The sequence below is a fragment of the Salvelinus fontinalis genome, chromosome 15 (assembly GCF_029448725.1).
Source record: "Salvelinus fontinalis isolate EN_2023a chromosome 15, ASM2944872v1, whole genome shotgun sequence".
NCBI lineage: Eukaryota > Metazoa > Chordata > Actinopteri > Salmoniformes > Salmonidae > Salvelinus > Salvelinus fontinalis.
The window spans coordinates 20,986,329-21,008,580 of NC_074679.1; the positions used below are offsets into that span (position 1 = coordinate 20,986,329).

The following is a 22,252-nucleotide window of genomic DNA, read 5'->3' on the forward strand; positions in this document are numbered from 1 at the left end:
GACGAGACGCTTGGGGGCGCCGGGCGCGTTCCGCAACCATATGAAAGAGGAAAAAAACAGCACAATAAATCCATCGCCCCAGGGAGAGAGGAGAGGCTATTCGTTTATTGAGGAAATGTGCTGTGTTTTTTCTCTCTTTAGAGACCAGAGCCTCCATAAACACTGATATTAAATCTACACTTTAGCGATTCAGGGGAATCACCCCTTAGGCTAATAGAATGGTCTGCAAGAGAAGTAATAGTTATTGGCTCCAATAACTATAAATGAGGCAGAATTATCAAGTGTGTTTATGAATTAGCAATGGCTATTCCCCGGTAATGTGTTCAGAGAAGGGGAAAAATACAGAAGTGAATATTAAGAGGAGCAATAGATACACAAATGAAGTTAAAGGTTCCTCTGGGCAGAACTACACTCTCTCATCAGTCAGCCTCTCTGCTTCTAGCTGCTCTAATAATAAACAGGCTATTCAGCTGCTCCCCTAACCATGGAGCAAGAGGAGTATGGCCTCGAGTCGTGCATTATAAAAATGGAAGACTGCACTGCTACAGTATAAAGAACGCTCCCAAATTATTATGGCAATGATTCAACCCTTAGGTCTTCATCAATCCATTGGATGTGCTACCTTCTATCCCTCCTCAGGTACAGCATTCAAACCCATAGTGCAGTCTTAGTGAATCACCACTACACCACAGGGACTGAATGACACAATGTCATTGTGCTTTGGACCCCAGCCTAGTCCTCTCTGGATATCCATGTTTTCGGTGGAGCGATCCATCACTTATAAAACAACAAACAGATATCCTGACCTTCTATCCTCTGGCGGTTATTAGATACTCATTAAAAGTCACCTGAAACAATTTGAACCAAATTGATTTCATTATCGGACTCCGTACGAGGCACGGCGACTGTCTGATAGCGCAGCGGGAAATTTACTAAGTTAATTAGAAAAACATTTTCTACATGATGCGCTGGCTGCTGTTGATTTATCATTGTCAGGACATTGTATAGATGAGACAACAGCAGGCTGGTGAATACATCACACTGCAGTTACATTCAGAGAACTGAGGCTGGATGGAGAGGGTGTGCATGCGTGTCTTTTGGGGGGTTGTCTAGGATATTTATAAGCCAGGCCCCCCCTCCCCCACTCTGCACCCCTCCCAAGCAGCATAAGGCAAGAGCATCGGGGTGTTGATGTTCCTCTTAATTCCCTGTGCCTCTGGCTGAATGGGCTGGTTGACCCGGGAGTTCTCTGGAAATGGGCTGGCTGTGACCCCCATGGCCTCTCCAGGCCAATCCAGGGGAGAGCGCTTAGCCCAGGTCGCTTCCAATCTCTTAAGACCTCTGAATCAATCAGCAAACTGGATGAGAACATGGTGTGGTGGTGCTGAGCGATAAATGAGAGCAAGCCAAAAGCCTAATGCCTGTCCAGGCTCCAGCCACACACCCAGGCTCCAGCCACACACCCAGGCTCCAGCCTCACACCCAGGCTCCAGCCAAACACCCAGGCTCCAGCCACACACCCAGGCTCCAACCTAACACCCAGGCTCCAGCCTAACACCCAGGCTCCAGCCACACACCCAGGCTCCAGCCTCACACCCAGGCTCCAGCCTCACACCCAGGCTCCAGCCACACACCCAGGCTCCAGCCTCACACCCAGGCTCCAGCCACACACCCAGGCTCCAGCCTCACACCCAGGCTCCAGCCACACACCCAGGCTCCAGCCTCACACCCAGGCTCCAGCCAAACACCCAGGCTCCAGCCAAACACCCAGGCTCCAGCCTAACACCCAGGCTCCAGCCACACACCCAGGCTCCAGCCTAACACCCAGGCTCCAGCCACACACCCCAGGCTCCAGCCACACACCCCAGGCTCCAGCCACCCACCCAGGCTCCAGCCACACACCCCAGGCTCCAGCCACCCACCCAGGCTCCAGCCACACACCCAGGCTCCAGCCTCACACCCAGGCTCCAGCCTAACACCCAGGCTCCAGCCACCCACCCAGGCTTCAGCCCCCCACCCAGGCTCCAGCCACACACCCAGGCTCCAGCCTAACACCCAGGCTTCAGCCACACACCCAGGCTCCAGCCACAAACCCAGGCTCCAGCCACACACCCAGGCTCCAGCCTAACACCCAGGCTCCAGCCTAACACCCAGGCTTCAGCCACTTCAGCCACACACCCAGGCTTCAGCCACACACCCAGGCTCCAGCCTAACACCCCGGCTCCAGCCACACACCCAGGCTCCAGCCGCCCGCCCAGGCTTTAGCCACACCCCAATGCAGTGTTTCCAATAAATGCATTTAGCAGAGGCGCACCGTATGCCCCAGAAAGACCCCCCTCCTGCTAATTCTTCCACCGCTGCAAAAACAATCTCAGGGAAAACACGTGGAGGCCTCAGCCTGAAGAAGCATCACTAAAGACTAAGGCTATGGAACAGTGAACTAAGGCTTTCTTCATCAACACCAATACTGTCAACATACGCCCTGGTCTGGACAAGCAATTGGTTAACAAAAATACCCACCTTCATTTCTCTTATTTTTAATAGACTACAACCATAACATGTTTTTATTGCTGTGTTTTTAAAGCACAGACATATTAAAACATAGAGAAAGGCCATAGCAAACCCTTCAATTGAACTGCCCAGTCTGCTTAATTTCACCATGTGTACTTGGCTTCATCATTACATCTGGGGCCAGATGCTGGGAGAACAAGCTGTTTGTGAAGTCTTGGACAGTGGACAGACACTTGGCAATACTTCTACTGTGGAAGGAATGTGTTGTTTGATCCATAGATAGAAACGTAATAAGAGGAAGAAGAGTCCGTCCTACACTATTCATTCTAATAGTCCCAGTACGCCCAATACAGACCCAGCAGTAAACTACACATCCAACACAATTGGTTCAGGTCTCACCATAAGGGTTCCCATGTTTCCCATGGAGATCAAACCCTCTATCTGACCTCAAAGCCAACACCATCTTTCTTCCGAGGCCTCTCGTCAAGTCACATAGAGGCAGATGTTTTTTGGAGGGCAGCCCCATCCCAGAGCTTTGATCCAGCGAGCCAGGCAGGGGTCATGGTGCAGGCAGGCAGAGCATCTGGGAGGCAGCATGGGTAAGTGGAAGCACATTGAGCTGCTTTTACAGGTTCTCTCCGAGCAGGACTCCATTCCTAGGCTACGACCATGGAGAAAAAAACAATAGCAAAACAAAGGCAACAGCAATGCACAAACCCTGCCGTTGCCAATATCCAATATCTTTCAATTCAGTCAGTAGTAACAATATAAAACCAAAACGTCAATCTTCTCTGGGGAAACATAGCTTTCTCTTCCATCCCTCACAAATTATTCACAACAAAAGCTACATTTATTCATTCCATTCTGTTTACTGTATTACTCCACTTTTCTTCTTTATCTCACATTTGTTTACAGCAATAAAAGCCTGACAGAATGCCCCTTCTACAAGCACAATACATCACACCACTCACTCACACATCATTCAAATTCAAAGAACACAGATAAGCTATAGATGGCCATTTTTCCCCAAATATGCATTTCATTAGCATTTCCTGCCTCGCGTTCTCTCTCCTCCGCATGAAGGAGGGAGGGTGTGAAGGATGGAGGGAGGAGGGAGGTGGAGGAGGAAGAGGTGGTGGAGGAGGAGGAGGAGGAGGAGGGATGGAAAGGGAGCAGGCTCACAGTAAAGCTGGACGTGTCCTCTTTCCCAGGTCTAATTTTGGATTCAATTACAATTCTCTTTAAAAGCACCAACTTACAATTAATTATTTTAAGATTAGCCTGAACGTAATGGGCCTCCGACTAACGCAGCCAGACGAAAGATGCTTGGTTCGGCTCAGCCACAAGACCCTGTTGCTTTTGCATGTTGCTTTCTCTCTCTCTCTCTCTCTCTCTCTCTCTCTCTCTCTCTCTCTCTCTCCTCTCCTCTCTCTCTCTCTCTCTCTCTCTCTCTCTCTCTCTCTCTCTCTCTCTCTCTCTCTCTCTCTCTCTCTCTCTCTCTCTCTCTCTCTCTCTCTCTCTCTCTCTATAGGAAACAGATAGATACATCAGTCTTCTACCGCTCCCTTCCTCTGTCCTTCCTTTTTTAATACACATTGTTGTGTTATGTTCTGTTTTTACCTCTACTTTCTCTCCAGCTCGCTCTCCTTGGCACGCGATTGATATTGGTACACTACGCTGGTCTGCTTTTACAAGCCACTGGGGCCCTGCCGTCGGCCCCGGCCCAGGAGAATCGCTGACGGATGTACCCTCTGCCGCTGCCCGCCACCAGCTACTGCGAGGCGTAAGTGAAAAAACATCCTCTGCCACTTTGATTGGAGAAAAGCGAAACATTTCTCTTCCCTACGTCTGACGGCTTTTCCTCCCTTCCTCTCCTCTCTTCCCCCTCTCTTTCTTTCTCTTCTTTCTCGCTGTCTGCCTGCAGCCTGTGTGCACGGAAATGCATGTCTCTCCCTCCAGCATCAGCCAGCCCCTATTCTGTTTATTTAAATATTTGATATGTAAGCAGTCATAAAATACGTGTCATAACACAGGGAGAATGATATGTGGAATAGCCATTACGTATAATGGTTTCTGATGGGCACAGGGCCCATAGTGACAGGCCTGAGCAGGGACCCAACAGGGAATAGAGGGAGCAGAGGCACCTGACAAGCAGAAACCAGAGCTAGCTGCACGCCCAACTACACAAACACACACAAGGCAGAAGGCAGGGGCCTTAACACAAGGAGAATAGGCCCTCTGTCATGCACTATTTACCTCTGAAACACACATTCACAGGATTCCACAATACAAACCCATAACGACATATGTATAATCCCCTTCTTTAATCTGTGAAATACTTCTGCTCAATCTAATGTATCTGTCAGGTGATATAAAGCTCCCTCAGATTCCTACTCCTCAGTGTCTGAACAATGTAATATTGACCCACCTGAGTTTCCCGTTAGGACAGCAGCAGTGCTCCCATTGGAGGAGCCTCGTCCTCTGTGGACGGCCTCATTTCTCTCTCATTTCTCCAAGTGGCAGATGATTTTTATTGGCCTACATGTGCAACACCCAGAGGAGTACAGCTGTTTCAATTTCACCACATAATGATGAAAACATGAAGGGAGAAATGAGGTAAATACTGTAAATCTCACAGAAGACCCAAGTGATAACAAATTAACAATGTACAAATAAACAGGGCCCTGATAGGGAAAACAGAGAGGGAGTCAATTTCAGACTCTGACCCTGGATTTCTCCTTCATCCCAGCATAATAAATATTGAAAGTGCATCAGCATAAAATCCATTAAGGAAAGAATGAAAGAGTGAGCATGTTTGTTAAGGTGATGGTATTGGCTTGGCATTTCAAACATTCTCTCTTTAACAAGCTCCCATCATGCCACGGGGCTGACGGGGGGAGTGACACAGGGTTAGGGGTCACAGGTCAACACGAGGTGTTTCCACTGACCCCCAAACCTCAGTAACCCCCCCAAACACACACACCTGCTGGGGCTGAGAAGGACCTACAGAGCCCAGGTCTCCTCGTCCTTCAGCTCCTCTCACCCTCCAAGCGCTTAATTATCTCTAATTGGACTGATTGTCTTTTTTCCTCCTCTCCTATAATGGAACTATTCATCTTTAATGCTTAATGAGTGCAGCAGGCAGGCAGCACCACAGTCATCCACTAACTACCTAACTACAGCACTGAAGGTCAACACCAAGGACTGGCTGACAGGGGAGGAGGAGGGAGGGGAGAGTTAAAAACACTTTGGGAAAGAGAGAGACAGAGCGATAAAGAGAGATAGTAGAGGAATAAGATCGAGGTGAGAAGAGAAAGAAAAGAGAGGAGAGAGAGAGAGAGAGAGAGAGAGAGAGAGAGAGAGAGAGAGAGAGAGAGAGAGAGAGAGAGAGAGAGAGAGAGGGAGAGAGGGAGGAGAGAGGAGGAGAGAGAGAGGAGAGAGAGAGGGAGGAGAGAGAGAGAGAGAGAGAGATGAGAGAGAGGAGAGGAGAGGAGAGGAGGAGAGAGATCAGAGAGAGACACACAGACAGACAGACAGACAGACAGACAGACAGACAGAGACAGAGGGAAACAGAGACAGACAGAGAGAAGACATTTTAGAAATGTTTCCTTTCAAATTGCAAAAAACACTAAAGCTACGTCTGCAATTCTGCCAATGTCACTGGATGTTCCAGACAGTATTCAGCATCTGTGGTTTCCAACACACAAACAAATACACACACACACAGAAACATTGTAAGGCATAAACTTAAGAACTCCCGGGTTGGCGCAGTGGTCTAGGGCACTGCATCGCAGTGCTAGCTGCGCCACCAAAGTCTCTGGGTTCACGCCCAGGCTCTGTCGCCGCCGGCCGCAACCGGGAGGTCCGTGGGGCGACGCACAATTGGCATAGCGTCGTCCGGGTTAGGGAGAGTTTGGCAGGTAGGGATATCCATGTCTCAGTATGTAAATGTAATAAAAAATGTATGCACTCTACTGTAAGTCGCTCTGGATAAGAGTGTCTGCTAAATGACTAAAATGTAAATGTAAACTCTATATACAGTGTAATATACTGTACATTTGTCTGAAAAAATATCTCCGGGTGTCCTCATCACACCCACCACCCAGATCCATTCTAACCCAGAGCATGTCTCAGCCTTCACACTGGGCAAAGGAACACTTTGTTAGCCAAACTATGGATTATGCTAATGTGATCTACAACAGGGCAAACAGCATCCCTTCTGACATACAGCTGACATTATAGTAACCTTTACATGTTTGTCCAACAATACCAATGGATGTTCATCAAGAAGACACAACATGGTATTGTCGAGGGAGGTGGTGTTACAGCAAGCCTCTGTCTCCTGCTCACAGCACTAGTAGCTTTTAGTGAAAAGATGCCAAACCAATAACAAACTCTCCTTTTGCATTCCATTTCAAATGAAATATGCTATTGCTTAAACAATATACTTGAAGTGTAACTAGTGTAGGTACAAACTGGTTTGTAAATGAATACATTGATATTTCTGCAAACATACACTGCATGGCCAAAAGTATTGGGACACCTGCTCGTCGAACATCTCATTCCAAAAGATGGGCATTAATATGGAGTTGGTCCCCTGTTTGCTGCTATAACAGCCTCCACTCTTCTGGGAAGGCTTTTCACTAGATGTTGGAACATTGCTGCGGGGACATGATTCCATTCAACCACAAGATCATTAGTGAGGTCAGCATTGATGTTGGGTGATTAGGCCCGCAGTTGGCATTCCAAATCATCCCAAAGGGGTTGAGGTCAGGGCTCTGTGCAGGCCAGTGAAGTTATTCCACACCGATCTCGACAAACCATTTGTGTATGGACCTGGCTTTGTGCCATGGGGCATTGCCATGCTGAAACAGGAAAGGACCTTCCCCAAACTGTTGCCACGAAGTTGGAAGCACAGAAGTGTCTAAAATGCCATTGTAACTTCTTAACTCTATTTTCTTAAGGGCTTGTAAGTAAGCGTTTCAAGGTAAGGTGAAATACAACACCTGTTGTATTCGGTGCATGTGACAAATAAGATTTGATTTGTATGCTGTAGCATTAAGATTTCCCTTCACTGGAACTAAGGGGCCCAAACCATGACAAACAGCCCCAGACCATTATTCCTCCTACACCAAACGTTACAGTTGGCACTATGCATTCGGGCAGGTAGCGTTCTCCTGGCATCCTCCAAACCCAGATTCGGCCATCGGACTGCCAGATGGTGAAGCGTGATTCATCACTTCAGAGAACGCGTTTCCACTGCTCCAGAGTCCAATGGGAGCGAGCTTTACACCACTCCAGTCAACGCTTGGCATTGCGCATGGTGATCTGAAGCTTGTGTGCGGCTGGAAAACCAATTTTCCAGCCACATGCTGACGTTGCTTTCAATGTCAGCGTTGCTTCCATTTTTAAGCGCTATGTGCTTCAGCACTCGGTGGTCCTGATCTTTCTAGACGTTTCCACTTCACAGCTCTTATGGTTGACCGGTGCAGCTCTAACAGGGCAAAAATATGACGAACTGACTTGTTGGACAGGTGGCATCCTATGACATTGCCACTTTGAAAGTCACGGAACTCTTCAGTAAGACCATTCTCCTGTCAATGTTTGTCTATGGAGATTGCACGGCAGTGTGCTCGGTTTTATACACCTGTCCGCAACAAGTGTGGCTGAAATAGCCAAATCCACTAAGTTGAAGGGGTTTCCACATACTTTTGTAAATATAGTGTATTTCCAAACCAACCTTCCCAAATTATTTCAGCACAGAAATACTTGAACAGGCTTATTGAGTTTGTTTGCAAGTACGTTTACACAGACACAATATCCATATTTTGTCCAATCAGACAGTGTTTTTGTGGCCTGGGGTGTGGTGGGGATCGAGATGACATAATTGCTCTAATTGCTTTAATTGGTGTAAATGACAGCCTGTTCAGACAGAGGTGGTCAACACAGTCCCACATCTGACCAGAGGCTCTAAATCATCTCTACCATCATCACACCTTCTCACACGGTCAATTTGCAAATTTCTGTCTATTGCAATCAGATGGTTGGGCAGGGGTGAATCAACCAGAGTATAGAGTATGTCTGCTTNGAAACAGCTGCATATTGTTCATCAAACACATCTAGCCTCATGTAAACAAACTGCCCTACTGGCATGTCTCAATGAGACACATGAAGAAACTGGATCAGCCCCTAACTGTTCAGCAGAGTCTAAAGCAGTCAGGCAGAGAATTCTGCCCATCATTGGCACATGTACACACACGCACGCACGTACGCACGCACGCACGCACGCACACACACAAACACAAACACACACACACACACACATGCACACGCAGGCACGCACACATTAAGTCAGTGCCAGCTTATCATCTAGCATTCTCTAAGTGGGCAAAGGGGAAGTGGATGATGTCAGAATGATATAGATATCATCTGTGTATAAATATTTGATAGGATCTGTAGCATACCAACACTTCTCACTGTTCTCCTCTTCTAGAACCCCTTCCCTCCCATACTGATGCAGAGGAAGAGGAAGACGGAGAGAGGGGGCAGAGGAAGAGAGAGAGAGGGAAGAGGAAGAGGGAAGATGAAGAGAGAGAGGGAAGAGGAAGAGAGAGAGGGAGGGAAGAGGAAGAGAGAGAGAGAGGGAAGAGGAAGAGAAAGAGGGAAGAGGAAGAGAGAAAGGGAAGAGGAAGAGAGAGAGGGAAGAAGAAGAGAGAGATGGAAGAGGAAGAGCGAGAGAGGATGGAAAGAGAGAGAGGGGGAAGAGGAAGAGAGAGAGGGAAGAGGAAGAGAGAGATGGAAGAGGAAGAGAGAGAGGGAAGAGGAAGAGAGAGAGGGAAGAGGAAGAGCGAGAGAGGATGGAAAGAGAGAGAGGGGGAAGAGGAAGAGAGAGAGGGAAGAGGAAGAGAGAGATGGAAGAGGAAGAGAGAGAGGGAAGAGGAAGAGAGAGAGGGAAGAGGAAGAGAGAGAGGGAAGAGGAAGAGAGAGAGGGAAGAGGAAGAGAGAGAGGGAAGAGGAAGAGAGAGAGAGGGAAGAGGAAGAGAGAGAGAGGGAAGAGGAAGAGAGAGAGAGGGAAGAGGAAGAGAGAGAGGGAAGAGGAAGAGGCAAGAGGAAGAGGAAGAGAAAGAGGGAAGAGGAAGAGAGAGAGGGAAGAGGAAGAGAGAGAGGGAAGAGGAAGAGGCAAGAGGAAGAGGAAGAGAAAGAGGGAAGAGGAAGAGAGAGAGGGAAGAGGAAGAGAGAGAGGGAAGAGGAAGAGAGAGGGAAGAGGAAGAGAAAGAGGGAAGAGGAAGAGAGAGAGGGAAGAGGAAGAGAGAGGGAAGAGGAAGAGAAAGAGGGAAGAGGTAGAGAGAGGGAAGAGGAAGAGAGAGAGGGAAGAGGAAGAGAGAGAGAGAGTAGGAAGAGAGAGGGAAGAGGAAGAGAAAGAGGGAAGAGGAAGAGAGAGGGAAGAGGAAGAGAAATAGGGAAGAGGAAGAGAGAGAGGGAAGAGGAAGAGAGAGGGAAGAGGAAGAGAAAGAGGGAAGAGGTAGAGAGAGGGAAGAGGAAGAGAGAGAGGGAAGAGGAAGAGAGAGAGAGAGTAGGAAGAGAGAGGGAAGAGGAAGAGAAAGAGGGAAGAGGAAGAGAGAGGGAAGAGGAAGAGAAATAGGGAAGAGGAAGAGAGAGAGGGAAGAGGAAGAGAGAGAGGGAAGAGGAAGAGAGAGAGGGAAGAGGAAGAGAAAGAGGGAAGAGGAAGAGAAAGAGGGAAGAGGAAGAGAGAGAGGGAAGAGGAAGAGAGAGAGGGAAGAGGAAGAGAGAGAGGGAAGAGGAAGGGAGAGAGGGAAGAGGAAGAGAGAGGAAGAGGGGGAAGAGGAAGAGGGGGAAGAGGAAGAGAGAGAGGGAAGAGGAAGAGAGAGAGGGAAGAGGAAGAGAGAGAGGGAAGAGGAAGAGAGAGAGGGAAGAGGAAGAGAGAGAGGGAAGAGGAAGAGAGAGAGGGAAGAAGAAGAGAAAGAGGGAAGAGGAAGAGAGAGAGGGAAGAGGAAGAGCGAGAGGGAAGAGGAAGAGAGAGAGGGAAGAGGAAGAGAAAGAGGGAAGAGGAAGAGAAAGAGGGAAGAGGAAGAGAGAGAGGGAAGAGGAAGAGAGAGAGGGAAGAGGAAGAGAGAGAGGGAAGAGGAAGAGAGAGATGGAAGAGGAAGAGAGAGAGGGAAGAGGAAGAGAGAGATGGAAGAGGAAGAGAGAGAGAGGGAAGAGGAAGAGAGAGAGAGGGAAGAGGAAGAGAAAGAGGGAAGAGGAAGAGAGAGAGAGGGAAGAGGAAGAGAAAGAGGGAAGAGGAAGAGAGAGAGAGGGAAGAGGAAGAGAAAGAGGGAAGAGGAAGAGAGAGAGAGGGAAGAGGAAGAGAAAGAGGGAAGAGGAAGAGAAAGAGGGAAGAGGAAGAGAGAGAGGGAAGAGGAAGAGCGAGAGAGGATGGAAAGAGAGAGAGGGGGAAGAGGAAGAGAGAGAGGGAAGAGGAAGAGAGAGATGGAAGAGGAAGAGAGAGAGGGAAGAGGAAGAGAGAGAGGGAAGAGGAAGAGAGAGAGGGAAGAGGAAGAGAAAGAGGGAAGAGGAAGAGAGAGAGGGAAGAGGAAGAGAAAGAAGGGAAGAGGAAAGAGAGAGAGGGAAGAGGAAGAGAGAGAGAGAAGAGGAAGAGAGAGAGGGAAGAGGAAGAGAGAGAGGGAAGAGGAAGAGAGAGAGAGAAGAGGAAGAGGCAAGAGGAAGAGGAAGAGAAAGAGGGAAGAGAGAGAGGGAAGAGGAAGAGAGAGAGGGAAGAGGAAGAGAGAGAGGGAAGAGGAAGAGAGAGAGGGAAGAGGAAGAGAAAGAGGGAAGAGGAAGAGAGAGAGGGAAGAGGAAGAGAGAGGGAAGAGGAAGAGAAAGAGGGAAGAGGTAGAGAGAGGGAAGAGGAAGAGAGAGAGGGAAGAGGAAGAGAGAGAGAGAGTAGGAAGAGAGAGGGAAGAGGAAGAGAAAGAGGGAAGAGGAAGAGAGAGGGAAGAGGAAGAGAGAATAGGGAAGAGGAAGAGAGAGAGGGAAGAGGAAGAGAGAGAGGGAAGAGGAAGAGAGAGAGGGAAGCGGAAGCAGAGAGAGGGAAGAGGAAGAGAACGAGGGAAGAGGAAGAGAAAGAGGGAAGAGTGAAGAGAGAGAGGGAAGAGGAAGAGAGAGAGGGAAGAGGAAGAGAGAGAGGGAAGAGGAAGAGAGAGAGGGAAGAGGAAGAGAGAGGGAAGAGGAAGAGGGGGAAGAGGAAGAGGGGGAAGAGGAAGAGAGAGAGGGAAGAGGAAGAGAGAGAGGGAAGAGGAAGAGAGAGAGGGAAGTGGAAGAGAGAGAAGGAAGAGGAAGAGAGAGAAGGAAGAGGAAGAGAGAGGGAAGAGGAAGAGAGAGAGGGAAGAGGAAGAGGGGGAAGAGTAAGAGAGAGGGAAGAGGAAGAGAGAGAGGGAAGAGAAAGAGAGAGAGGGAAGAGGAAGAGAGAGAAGGAAGAGGAAGAGATAGAAGGAAGAGGAAGAGAGAGAGGGAAGAGGAAGAGAGAGAGGGAAGAGGAAGAGAGAGGGAAGAGGAAGAGAGAGAGGGAAGAGGAAGAGAGAGAGGGAAGAGGAAGAGAGAGAGGGAAGAGGAAGAGAGAGAGGGAAGAGGAAGAGAGTGGGAAGAGAGAGGGGGGAAAAGGAAGAGAGAGAGGAGGCAGAAGAATGAAAAGAGAGAGAGAATTTAGAATGCTATTTGGCCCTAAACAGAGAGTTCTGAATACCTGATCACTGTGACTGACCCAAAATTAAGGAAATCTTTGACTATGTACATAGTCTGTGCACACTGCCCACAAAATAAGGTCGGAACTGAGCTGCACTTCCTAACCTCCTGCCAATTGTATGACCATATTAGAGACACATATTTACCTCAGATTACACAACTCCACAAAGAATTTGAAAACAAACCCAATTTTGTTAAAATCCCATATCTCTTGGGTGAAATACCACAGTGTGCCATCACAGCAGCAAGATTTGTGACCTGTTGCCACAAGAAAAGGGCAACCAGTGAAGAACAAACACCATTGTAAATACAACCTATATTTATGTTTATTTATTTTCGAATTTGCACTTGAACTATTTGCACATTATTACAACACTGTATGACATTTGAAATGTCTCTATTCTTTTGGAACTTTTGTGATTGTAATGTTTAATGTTCATTTTTTATTGTTTATTTCACTTTTGTTTATGAACTATTTCACTTGTTTCGGCAATGTAAACATATGTTTCCCATGCCATTAAAGCCCTTAAATTGAAAATGAAATTGAATCGAAAAAAAGAGATCCCTTTTCGTCTAAGAGGAGGGGGGAAAGCTCTCCTCCCACTCACTCTCTGCACATGGCTAATTTGCATGTGTGAAGGTCAGAGGGATTGTGGGAGGTGAAAGAGGCCACCAAAGGGCTGCCTGCCAGCCTGGCTCCCTGCCCAGCCCTCCCCTCCTGCATGGCCCCCTGCCCAGCACTCCCCTCCCGCTCCGACAGCCAGCCTACCTGCCCCACACAAACGGCACACCACTGTTTGAGGGGAATACGATAGCTCCAGGGTACCAGAGAGGGAGGGAAAACCACAGGCAGGCAGAAATCATCTGACCAACCACTCTGCTCCTAAACAGACACTGTGTTTCCATCCCTTTCATTTACCTTCTTGGAGAGTCTGGGGCAAGTTTCAGATGGAGGGCTCTAAATACTTGAATATTTCCCCTGCTCATAACTTTCTCTCTTTCTCCCTCTCTCAAGTCAGCCCCATGACTCAGTAGCCTTGTGTGGCTGAGTTCAAATTCTGGTGCCGCCCGCCGCTATATTTCCATATTTCTCAGATTGCCTCACTCTCTCTCTCTCCCCAGAAGAGACACTCTGCGTGGCCATCTTCACACCCCTGCTGAGAGAAATAACCAGAGAGAGAGAAGCTAGGCTGGGTGCTCTGAACGGAGCTTCCCTGGTGCCTCAGACAGACAGACAGACAGACAGACAGACAGACAGACAGACGAGTCAGTGAAGGCAGGCTTCTGATCCAGCCCAGGAACCAAATGTTAAAAAAAAAAAAAATTGTCACATGCGTCTTAAACAACAGGTGTAGACTAACAGTGAAACGCTTACCTATGGGCCCTTCCCAAAAATGCGGAGAGAAAAATAGTAAAATAATAGAAAAATCACACAAGGAAAAAATTCACTATGAATAACATTGTGCAGGGGTACGAGGTAATTGAGGTAGATGTGTACATATGTAGGGGTAAAGTGACAGATAATAAACAGTAGCAGCAACGCATGATAAGCTGATGAGCTGTAGACCACACTACCCACCGAGAGAGTTTTAATCTGTATTCTTTATAGCTGTTTACATACCACCACAGTCAGAGACTGGCACTAAGACAGCATTGAATGAGCCTTATTCTGCCATAAGCAAACAAGGAAACGCTCACCCAGAGGCGGCGCTCCTAGTAGCCGGGGACTTTAATGCAGGGAAACTTAAATCAGTTTTACCAAATTTCTATCGGAATGTTAAATGTGCAACCAGAGGCTGGTTGAACTCTGGACCACCTTTACTCCACACACAGAGATGCATACAAACCTCTCCCTCGCCCTCCATTTGGCAAATCTGACCATAATTCTATCCTCCTGATTCCTGCTTACAAGCTAAAATTAAAGCAGGAAGGACCAGTGACTCGGTGTATAAAAAAGTGGTCAGATGAAGCAGATGCTAAGCTACAGGACTGTTTTGCTAGCACAGACTGGAACATGTTCCGGGATTCCTCCGATGGCATTGAGTAGTACACCGCATCAGTCATTGGCTTCATCAATAAGTGCATCGATGACGTCGTCCCCACAGTGACCGTACGTAAATACCGCAACCAGAGCCATGGATTACAGGCAGCATCCGCACTGAGCTAAAGGCTAGAGCTTCCGCTTGCAAGGACTACCGTTACAGACTACAAAGGAAAGCACAGCAGAGAGCTGCCCAGTAACACAAGCCTACCAGATGAGCTAAACTACTTCTGCTTGCTTCGAGGCCAATAACACTGAAACATGCATGAGAGCACCAGCTGTTCTGGAAGACTGTGTGATCACGTTCTCCACAGCCGATGTGAGTAAGACCTTTAAACAGGTCAACATTCGCAAGGCCACAGGGCCAGACGGATTACCAGGAAGTGTACAGCGAGCATGCGCTGACCAACTTGCAAGTATCTTCACTGACATTTTCAACCTCGCTGAGTCTGGAATACCAACATGTTTTAAGCAGACCACCATAGTCCCTGTGCCCAAGAACACTAAGGTAACCTGCCTAAATGACTTCCGACCCGTAGCACTCACGTCTTTAGCCATGAAGTGCTTTGAAAGGCTGGTCAAGGCTCACATCAACACCATCATCCCAGAAACCCTAGACCCACTCCAATTTGCATACCGCCCCAACAGATCCACAGATGATGCAATCTCTATGGTGCATCGGTACCACTTGCCATGCGGCAGCAGAGAGAACAGTCTATGACTTGGGTGGATAGAGTGTTTGACATTCGTTAGGGCCTTCCTCTGACCCCGCCTGGTGTAGAGGTCCTGGATGGCAGGGAGCTCAGCCCTAGTGATGTACTCTCGTTCTCTCCACAGCCTGAGAATGTGTACTGGCTACCACTGATAAAGGCCATGCTCAGAGAGGAGGGTTAGGTAGCAGAATATCACCATGTTCTCTATATAGAGCTGGTCCTGTCTATCAATGTCATCCAGACGTCTGTCATGTCCATCAGTCATGTAGAAATGTTCACGTCAAAATAACAAATCCATTAGAACACAAAGAGGCTATGGGTTTGAACTACCTCAATCATGTAGTGCAGCATTCCCATGCTGTTTGGGATTGGGAATAAACTAGCATCCTAAACTCCAAATAACCAAAAGCCAAACAAAAACTATGCAGATTTTCAATAACTAAAAAACTGCTCTGCTTCAACAAATTATTGCACTCTGTTTGTTATGAGTGCATCACAGGCCAGAACAAAAAGTTACAATTATTTTATTAGCAAGCTAATTATACGTACAGTCGACGCTCCGACTGGTCAATTTTTTATGGCAAATCTGAATTAATTGGCATTTTAAGAAAATCATGGGCAGTCCCGGGATATTCTAGCTGCCAATTACGCTCATGAGCATTGTGTTTCATCCAGCAAGATGAAAACCCTGGCTGTCTGTCTGACCCTTATCGGGAACAACAGAGCAAATGAACATTTCACTGTGTTGTTCCTGATCAGCGCTAGGCTAGGAGAGCCTGAGATGAAAACAAAGCAACATGAACAAAGCGTGGAGGAGCAAGGGAAAGAGCTGAGGCTGGAGAACTAGTGCTGACGAGGCTACTTCTGTCTGCTCCACACTGCACTGTCCCACACACACACACACACACACACTGAAATATTAAATAATGTGCATACAAACCCAGACAGACAAGCAAGAATATGAACATAAAGCCAGATATACAAGGACATGCAATCGCGCACACACACACACACACACACACACACACATATACACTGCAGTGTATTACCCTTATACTACTGTAAATAAGTGAACACATGTTTTAAAGACTGAAAGGCATAACTAGATTGAGAGAATATAATAAGCACTGTGTAAAATCAGTCAATACTTAAACTAGAACAACAGTTTAATTTTCCACAAAACTGACATTTTTGTGTGTTTCTTTACTGGCAGAATTGGAAGGCCAAAAAGATCATCAAGGACAACAACCACCCGAGCCACTGCCTGTTCACACCGCTACCATCCAGAAGGCCAGGTCAGTACAGGTGCATCAAAGCTGGGACCGAGAGACTGAAAAACAGCTTCTATCTCAAGGCCATCAGACTGTTAAACAACCATCACTAACACAGAGAGGCTGCTGCCCACATACAGACTTGAAATCATTGGCCACTTTAATAAATGGATCACTAGTCACTTTAACAATGCCACTTTAATAATGTTTACATATCTTGCATTATTCATCCCATATGTATATACTGTATTTTATACCATCTATTGCATCTTGCCTATGCTGCCCGGTCATCGCTCCTCCATATATTTCTATGTATATATTCTTATTCCATCCCTTTACTTAGATTTGAGTGTATTAGGTAGTTGTTGTGGAATTGTTAGATGACTTGTTAGATATTACTGCACTGTCGGAACTAGAAGCACAAGCATTTCGCTACACTCTCATTAACATCAGCATGTGTGTATGACCAATCAAATTTGATTTGATTTGTTATGATTTGACCTATTTGATGAGATACTAAGGAACAGTGTGCAGAAGCAGACAGACCACTAACTGATCACCGGGACTCTCTCTCTCTTCCTCTGTCCATTTCCTCAATCAAATAGGCCAGAGTAATTGGAAATCTGGGACAATGCAATTTGGACGAAAGAGTAGCTTCAACTAGGGGTCTCCTTCCTGTAGTTATATTCTCTTTGTGTGTGTGTGTGTGTGTGTGTGTGTGTGTGTGTGTGTGTGTGTGTGTGTGTGTGTGTGTGTGTGTGTGTGTGTGTGTGTGTGTGTGTGTGTGTGTGTGTGTGTGTGTGTGTGTGTGTGTGTGTGTGTGTGTGTGTGTGTGTCTTCACCTCCCAGTCTGTTTTAAATGAGGAAGGTGTTCTCACAGCTCTTGCTCCTGTAGAGAGGCAGTGGAGAGGAACTTAACTTGAAAGAGGGAGATTCTACCGACAGGTGATTGAAGCATGTTTAACCAAACACACACACACAGACAGAGAGAGACTTTGAGGTGCTTAAAGCCAGATCATGGCTCAAACGGAGGATCCACATTAGACCGGTCCTGACACACAACCCCTGTTGGTGCACTGACTGAGGAACCTCTCACATTCAATTACAAACCTGTTTATCCACATGTATACAGGATTTCTGTTCATATGAAACAACTAAAACACAGTCTCTACTCCGGGTTCAAAATAAAATACATTGTAGTATGAAAATAAATAAATGATAAGTAAATACCAAGTTCAACTGCATGCAACCTGTGCAAAACATATTGTACATTATTTTAATAATAAGAGATTAATTTAGTTGATATCCTCTAGAGATTTATTCTGCTTGTAAATGTATGCTTATAATGTGCATCTTTAGCCCACTGATATCTTTAAATAGTAGGGCCAAATATGATTGCTACAATTTATTTACCAATTACAATTTGGAAGCTATTATTCTCTGAGGCTGAAGGAGAGGCTTATTAACTTAATGGCTACCCAGCTCGGCTATGGTATGCATCACATACAATCATTACCCTCCAATGACTAACTATGATTATAACCACCGCTGTTCATAATGTTTAGATGGCACGGAAAATTGTCATGAATATGCAGGTTGCCGTTTAATGTCACGAGTCTTGACCTGGAGGCAGAACTGAGAGATTTCCCCTTAGATAGGCCAGCTGCAAGGGAAAAAAATGATATATTGTAAAAAATGTATGAAAACAAAAATGAGCTTAGGTTTAGGCATTAAGGTTATTAGTGTGGTTAAGGTTAGGGTTAAGGTTTGGTTAAAAATCAGATTGTTTGACTTTGTGGCTGTGCCAGCAGTGACTTCTCTGCAGAACTGCCTCCAGAACAAGATTCATGACGAAAAATGCTAAGCTGACATAAATACATTATATTGCTATTCTGAAACCTGGCATTATATTTAAAAAATGACTTTGAATTATTTTCCTGTACAGTTATGTAAGACTAAAAGCATGACAATGATGTAGATGTGTATGATGTATTGTAGATGCTTAGCACTGTGGTTGTTGTGCATCCAAAATACAGTATACAATATCAGAACTATTTGTGGCATGAAAACCATTTAATTAATATTACAAAGGCGGCCTTCCAAATGTCCTAAATTATGACTGTACTAAAACTACTTCAGACAAATAATGTATGATCTGTTGAATGACATGTCTAAGCTATAAAATATGTCCTATTATTACTATGGAATTACTAGGCCTACTACAATAAAAAATGTCATCAAAATCTCCCATGCACACAGGTCTTCCTGGGAACTACACAAAAGTAGCCTAGTGTTTTGTTTGGAAGAGAGTGAAAGACCACACCTAGGCCACACCTCCACTTTGCCCTGGGGTCAAATATCTGGGTCATTTTCAGCAGAGTTCATCCTTGACAATATAAATGTATCCATTCATGATAACACAACCCAAAGGCGTAATGTATATATACAACTCTTCATTATTCTATAGCCTCGAGGATGGCGTTCTATAGGCAATGTTATGAATAGTCCGCCCCCCGTCCCCCACCATGCCCCGGGTCAAGCGCCTGAATAGAGGGTTCAGCACTTTTTACATGAGCAGCGCTCAGCACCCTTGTGGGGAGACGGAGAGCCAATCAGATGGCAGATTTGAGGGAGTCGTCTGGGGAGGTTTACAGCCACTTTACCTCCACAATTCAAATTCCAAACCTTGCAATGGAGAGAAAACCTAGTTACTTTCCAATAAATAACCCAGGCGGACAGCGTAATACACAGACACGCCTCGCCTTCGACAGTCATTGCGACTATACTATATGCGCAAACATCGATTGCTAATTAAAATATGATATTTTGAAGATGTAATTTGGACATATTTGTAATTAAAAACAATATTAATCAATGTGTAACGTTTTAATTCGTCGAGACCCTTCACAGCGCGTCCCTCAAAATAACGTTTTTCTAAGTGTCTGCAACCACGTCCGCAAGAGGGCGAATCTCCAACATAAATCATTGTTTTTAATTAAAGAATGTAAATGCGTAATATCTTACACAAATAAAGATCTTCAATTAAAATATGTGTGTGAAATATTCAACACACAGTCAAGGTAAATGCATTGCAACAATTTTAACCAAATACATATGAATAATTATAATTGAATTCTGTTTAACGCGCCTTTACGCACAAAATTATATTTAGTTCCCAAGCCTATTTACGACTAATAGCCTAAATTAATTGTGTAAAATCTCTGTTATGAAATAATGCCTGTATTGCACAAATACGTGACTGACAGGCTATTGTTTTTCTCGCAAGAGTCACCTTGAGCAGATCTAAAAACAGCCAGTATTATCTTCTCCAATTACTTTGCAGCTAGATTCATATTAGAAGTGTATTATTCACCGACAAATATCATATTTATGTGAAGTAGAGTGGGATTATTAGTTTCTGTGTGATAACACATTTCAACAACTCTACAAGCATGACAGGTGTGACTCAGAGTACAGCTGAGTTTGTGAAACTAGTATTTACCTGTGGTCTGCTGATACCTGGCCCTCCGTTTCCAGGAATCATGGACGGGTGATTTCTCTGTTGCCCTGGCCAGCCATGGGTTGTGGAGCCATACTGAGAAGTCATGTCTTTGCCCAGGCCGATGCCATCTTGTTGTTGTGCAGAGGGACTGTTATAGTCTTGATAGCCACTTCCATAACCTCGCATCATTGGACTTGGAGACGTCAGTAATTGGTTTAGTGTCGGGGTGGCCCCGGTAGGATGCTGACTCTGTCCTGGGAATCTCTGAAAGCCCCCAACACTTCCACCAGAACCGCAGGCAGCAGCTCCCATAGCAGCCTTGACATGGCCAGCTGGAGTGTTGCTGCCAGGGCCAATCAGCATGTTACTGCCCTGTCTGGACGGGGCCATCATGCCATAGCCCGCGCCACAGTAGCCCTGCCGGTAGCCAGAATAGTGGTTGTAGTGGCTGTTGTGGTACCCTTCTTGGGAGTTGTGCACTGGGTCCATGTTGTTGGGTCCCGAAGAGTGCATCATCCCCATCCCTGTGCTTTGTTGTCCGCCATGTTGATCATAGCAGGGCCCTACTCTGGAAGTGCCATAGTAGTTATTAAACTCGTTTCCTCCCGCGCTCTGGGGCTGGCTGATGATGTTGTTTGTCGTTGGTCCCAAGTTGGAATGTTCATACCTAGCACCCATCCGCTCCCCTGGTTTACAGGTATGATCCCCCTCACCTTTACTCAGCATCTGCTGCTCTGGCAGGCTACCCAAAACACCCCCCTTCCCTCCGTGATGGTGATTCTCACTCTCTCCCCTTGTAGCTTGGCTGTTGTTGTTGTTACTTTGGATCTGGCGCTGCTGATGCTGAGGAAACGGGTTAAATTGGGACTGCTGTTGGGGCGGTGTGAGGTGCTGAGGGGGATCTCCGCTCCCAACATTTTTCAGTTTATGGTTCTCTATCAACCCGGTTTCCATCCCCCCCGGAGAGGTCGTCGAATCTGACGAAGTGACGTTATTTCCACTCTCCTTCTCCGGTGTGTCAGAATTGTTATTCGGAGAATAAGTTGAATTGACCATGTTGAGCTCATGTCGGTGGTGGTGATCAACATTATTCATTGTGTTAGTCCCATCAAGAGCTCCAAGCATTTCTCCAGATCTCGATATATTTCCTCCTCCTGATTTCCCCGAATGTATCTCTTGACCCAAATTGCCAGACAATTTCTTATTCTTATTATTAGTTATTGTCGGTGCTGATGCCACTTGCGCAGCCATTGTCACTTGAACATTTTAGACAGGGACACTGACCGACGCACAGAACTCTATCACACAAAAAAATACAGACAGAGGAAAAACACAAGCAGGAAAAAAATATTCAACGGGAAAACGAAGCTGTGTTATAGCGCTGTAATGCTTGTAAAAATCGGCGGTGAAATGCGTTGTTGACAGCCGCGGCTTTGGCGCGGTCAGTGAGGCTTCATGCTGAAGTTTGTCGTCCAGGTTTAAATGAAACTTTTTTCCTTTCCTCCAACCCGGATATGGGTAAATGCTTGTCTCCCGGAGCCCTTCTGGCCCAGCATGGCATGAGAGAGAGAGAGCAAGCTCCACCAGCTATTATCCACCACCAGGCTCCAACGCGCCTTACATGGAAAACGCGGACTGGAGTCTCCAATGTTGTCCTGTGAAGGAAAGTCACTGTATAATTTAATATAGAAACAAAATTGAATGGTAGCATGGTATCCGGATGAAACAGTCCTATTGAATAGAGGAATAGCCTACTTAATAGACTACATTTCATTTTATACCATTATGCTGGAACTTAGTAAACTACCTCTCAGAGAGGCTTGTGTCTTCCAAAGATGTGCAGCTCCATCGTAAATACAAGCCGATATTCCAGATCTGGGTTTGAGTGTCGCCTACTCCGCTCATCTCCCTCTTGGCTCATTCCAGTTTCTGTAGCTCTGAAAGAATGAGACACGCAACCACAGAAGCTGCAGCGCACAATAATGTTGCTATCAGAATAAGTATGTAATCTCACCCTGTAACTACCCTAACCACAAGCTTTTTCATCATCTTGAGCAGTTATGAGAACATTGTTTTTGAAATATAAGTGACGTCACTGCCCTTGACTATTAGGTGCCTTAATTTTCCTTTGCCAATTCTCTCTCATCAGCTTGTTATATTTTGGGTAGAAGCTATGAATTTATCAAATTATTTATTTAACAGATAAAGAAGGGTTGCTCGGACCTAAAATACACAGTGGTGAAAAAAGTACCCAATTGTCATACTTGAGTAAACGTGAAGATACCTTAATTAATAGAAAATTACTCAAGTAAAAGTGAAAGTCACCCAGTAAAATACTACTTGAGTAAAAGTCTAAAAGTAATTGGTTTTAAATATACTTAAGTATAAAAAGTAAACGTCATTGCAAAAATATACTTGAGTATCTGTAATAAAATTAAAAGTATAAATCATTTCAAATGTCCTTATCTTAGGC

At 46.0% G+C, this 22,252-nt stretch overlaps 1 protein-coding gene across 2 annotated transcripts in view; it reads right to left on the bottom strand.

The window, feature by feature from the left end:
- Positions 1-21,404, bottom strand: part of LOC129811527 (AT-rich interactive domain-containing protein 1B-like) — a 103,977-nt gene extending 82,573 nt beyond the window's left edge. For both annotated transcript variants that reach the window (XM_055862909.1, XM_055862907.1), the window contains exon 1: positions 19,780-21,404. In XM_055862909.1, coding sequence (XP_055718884.1) covers positions 19,780-21,030 — 1,251 coding nt within the window. In that variant the 5' untranslated portion in view covers positions 21,031-21,404. The remainder of the gene's footprint in view (positions 1-19,779) is intronic.
- Positions 21,405-22,252: the final 848 nt, after the last annotated feature.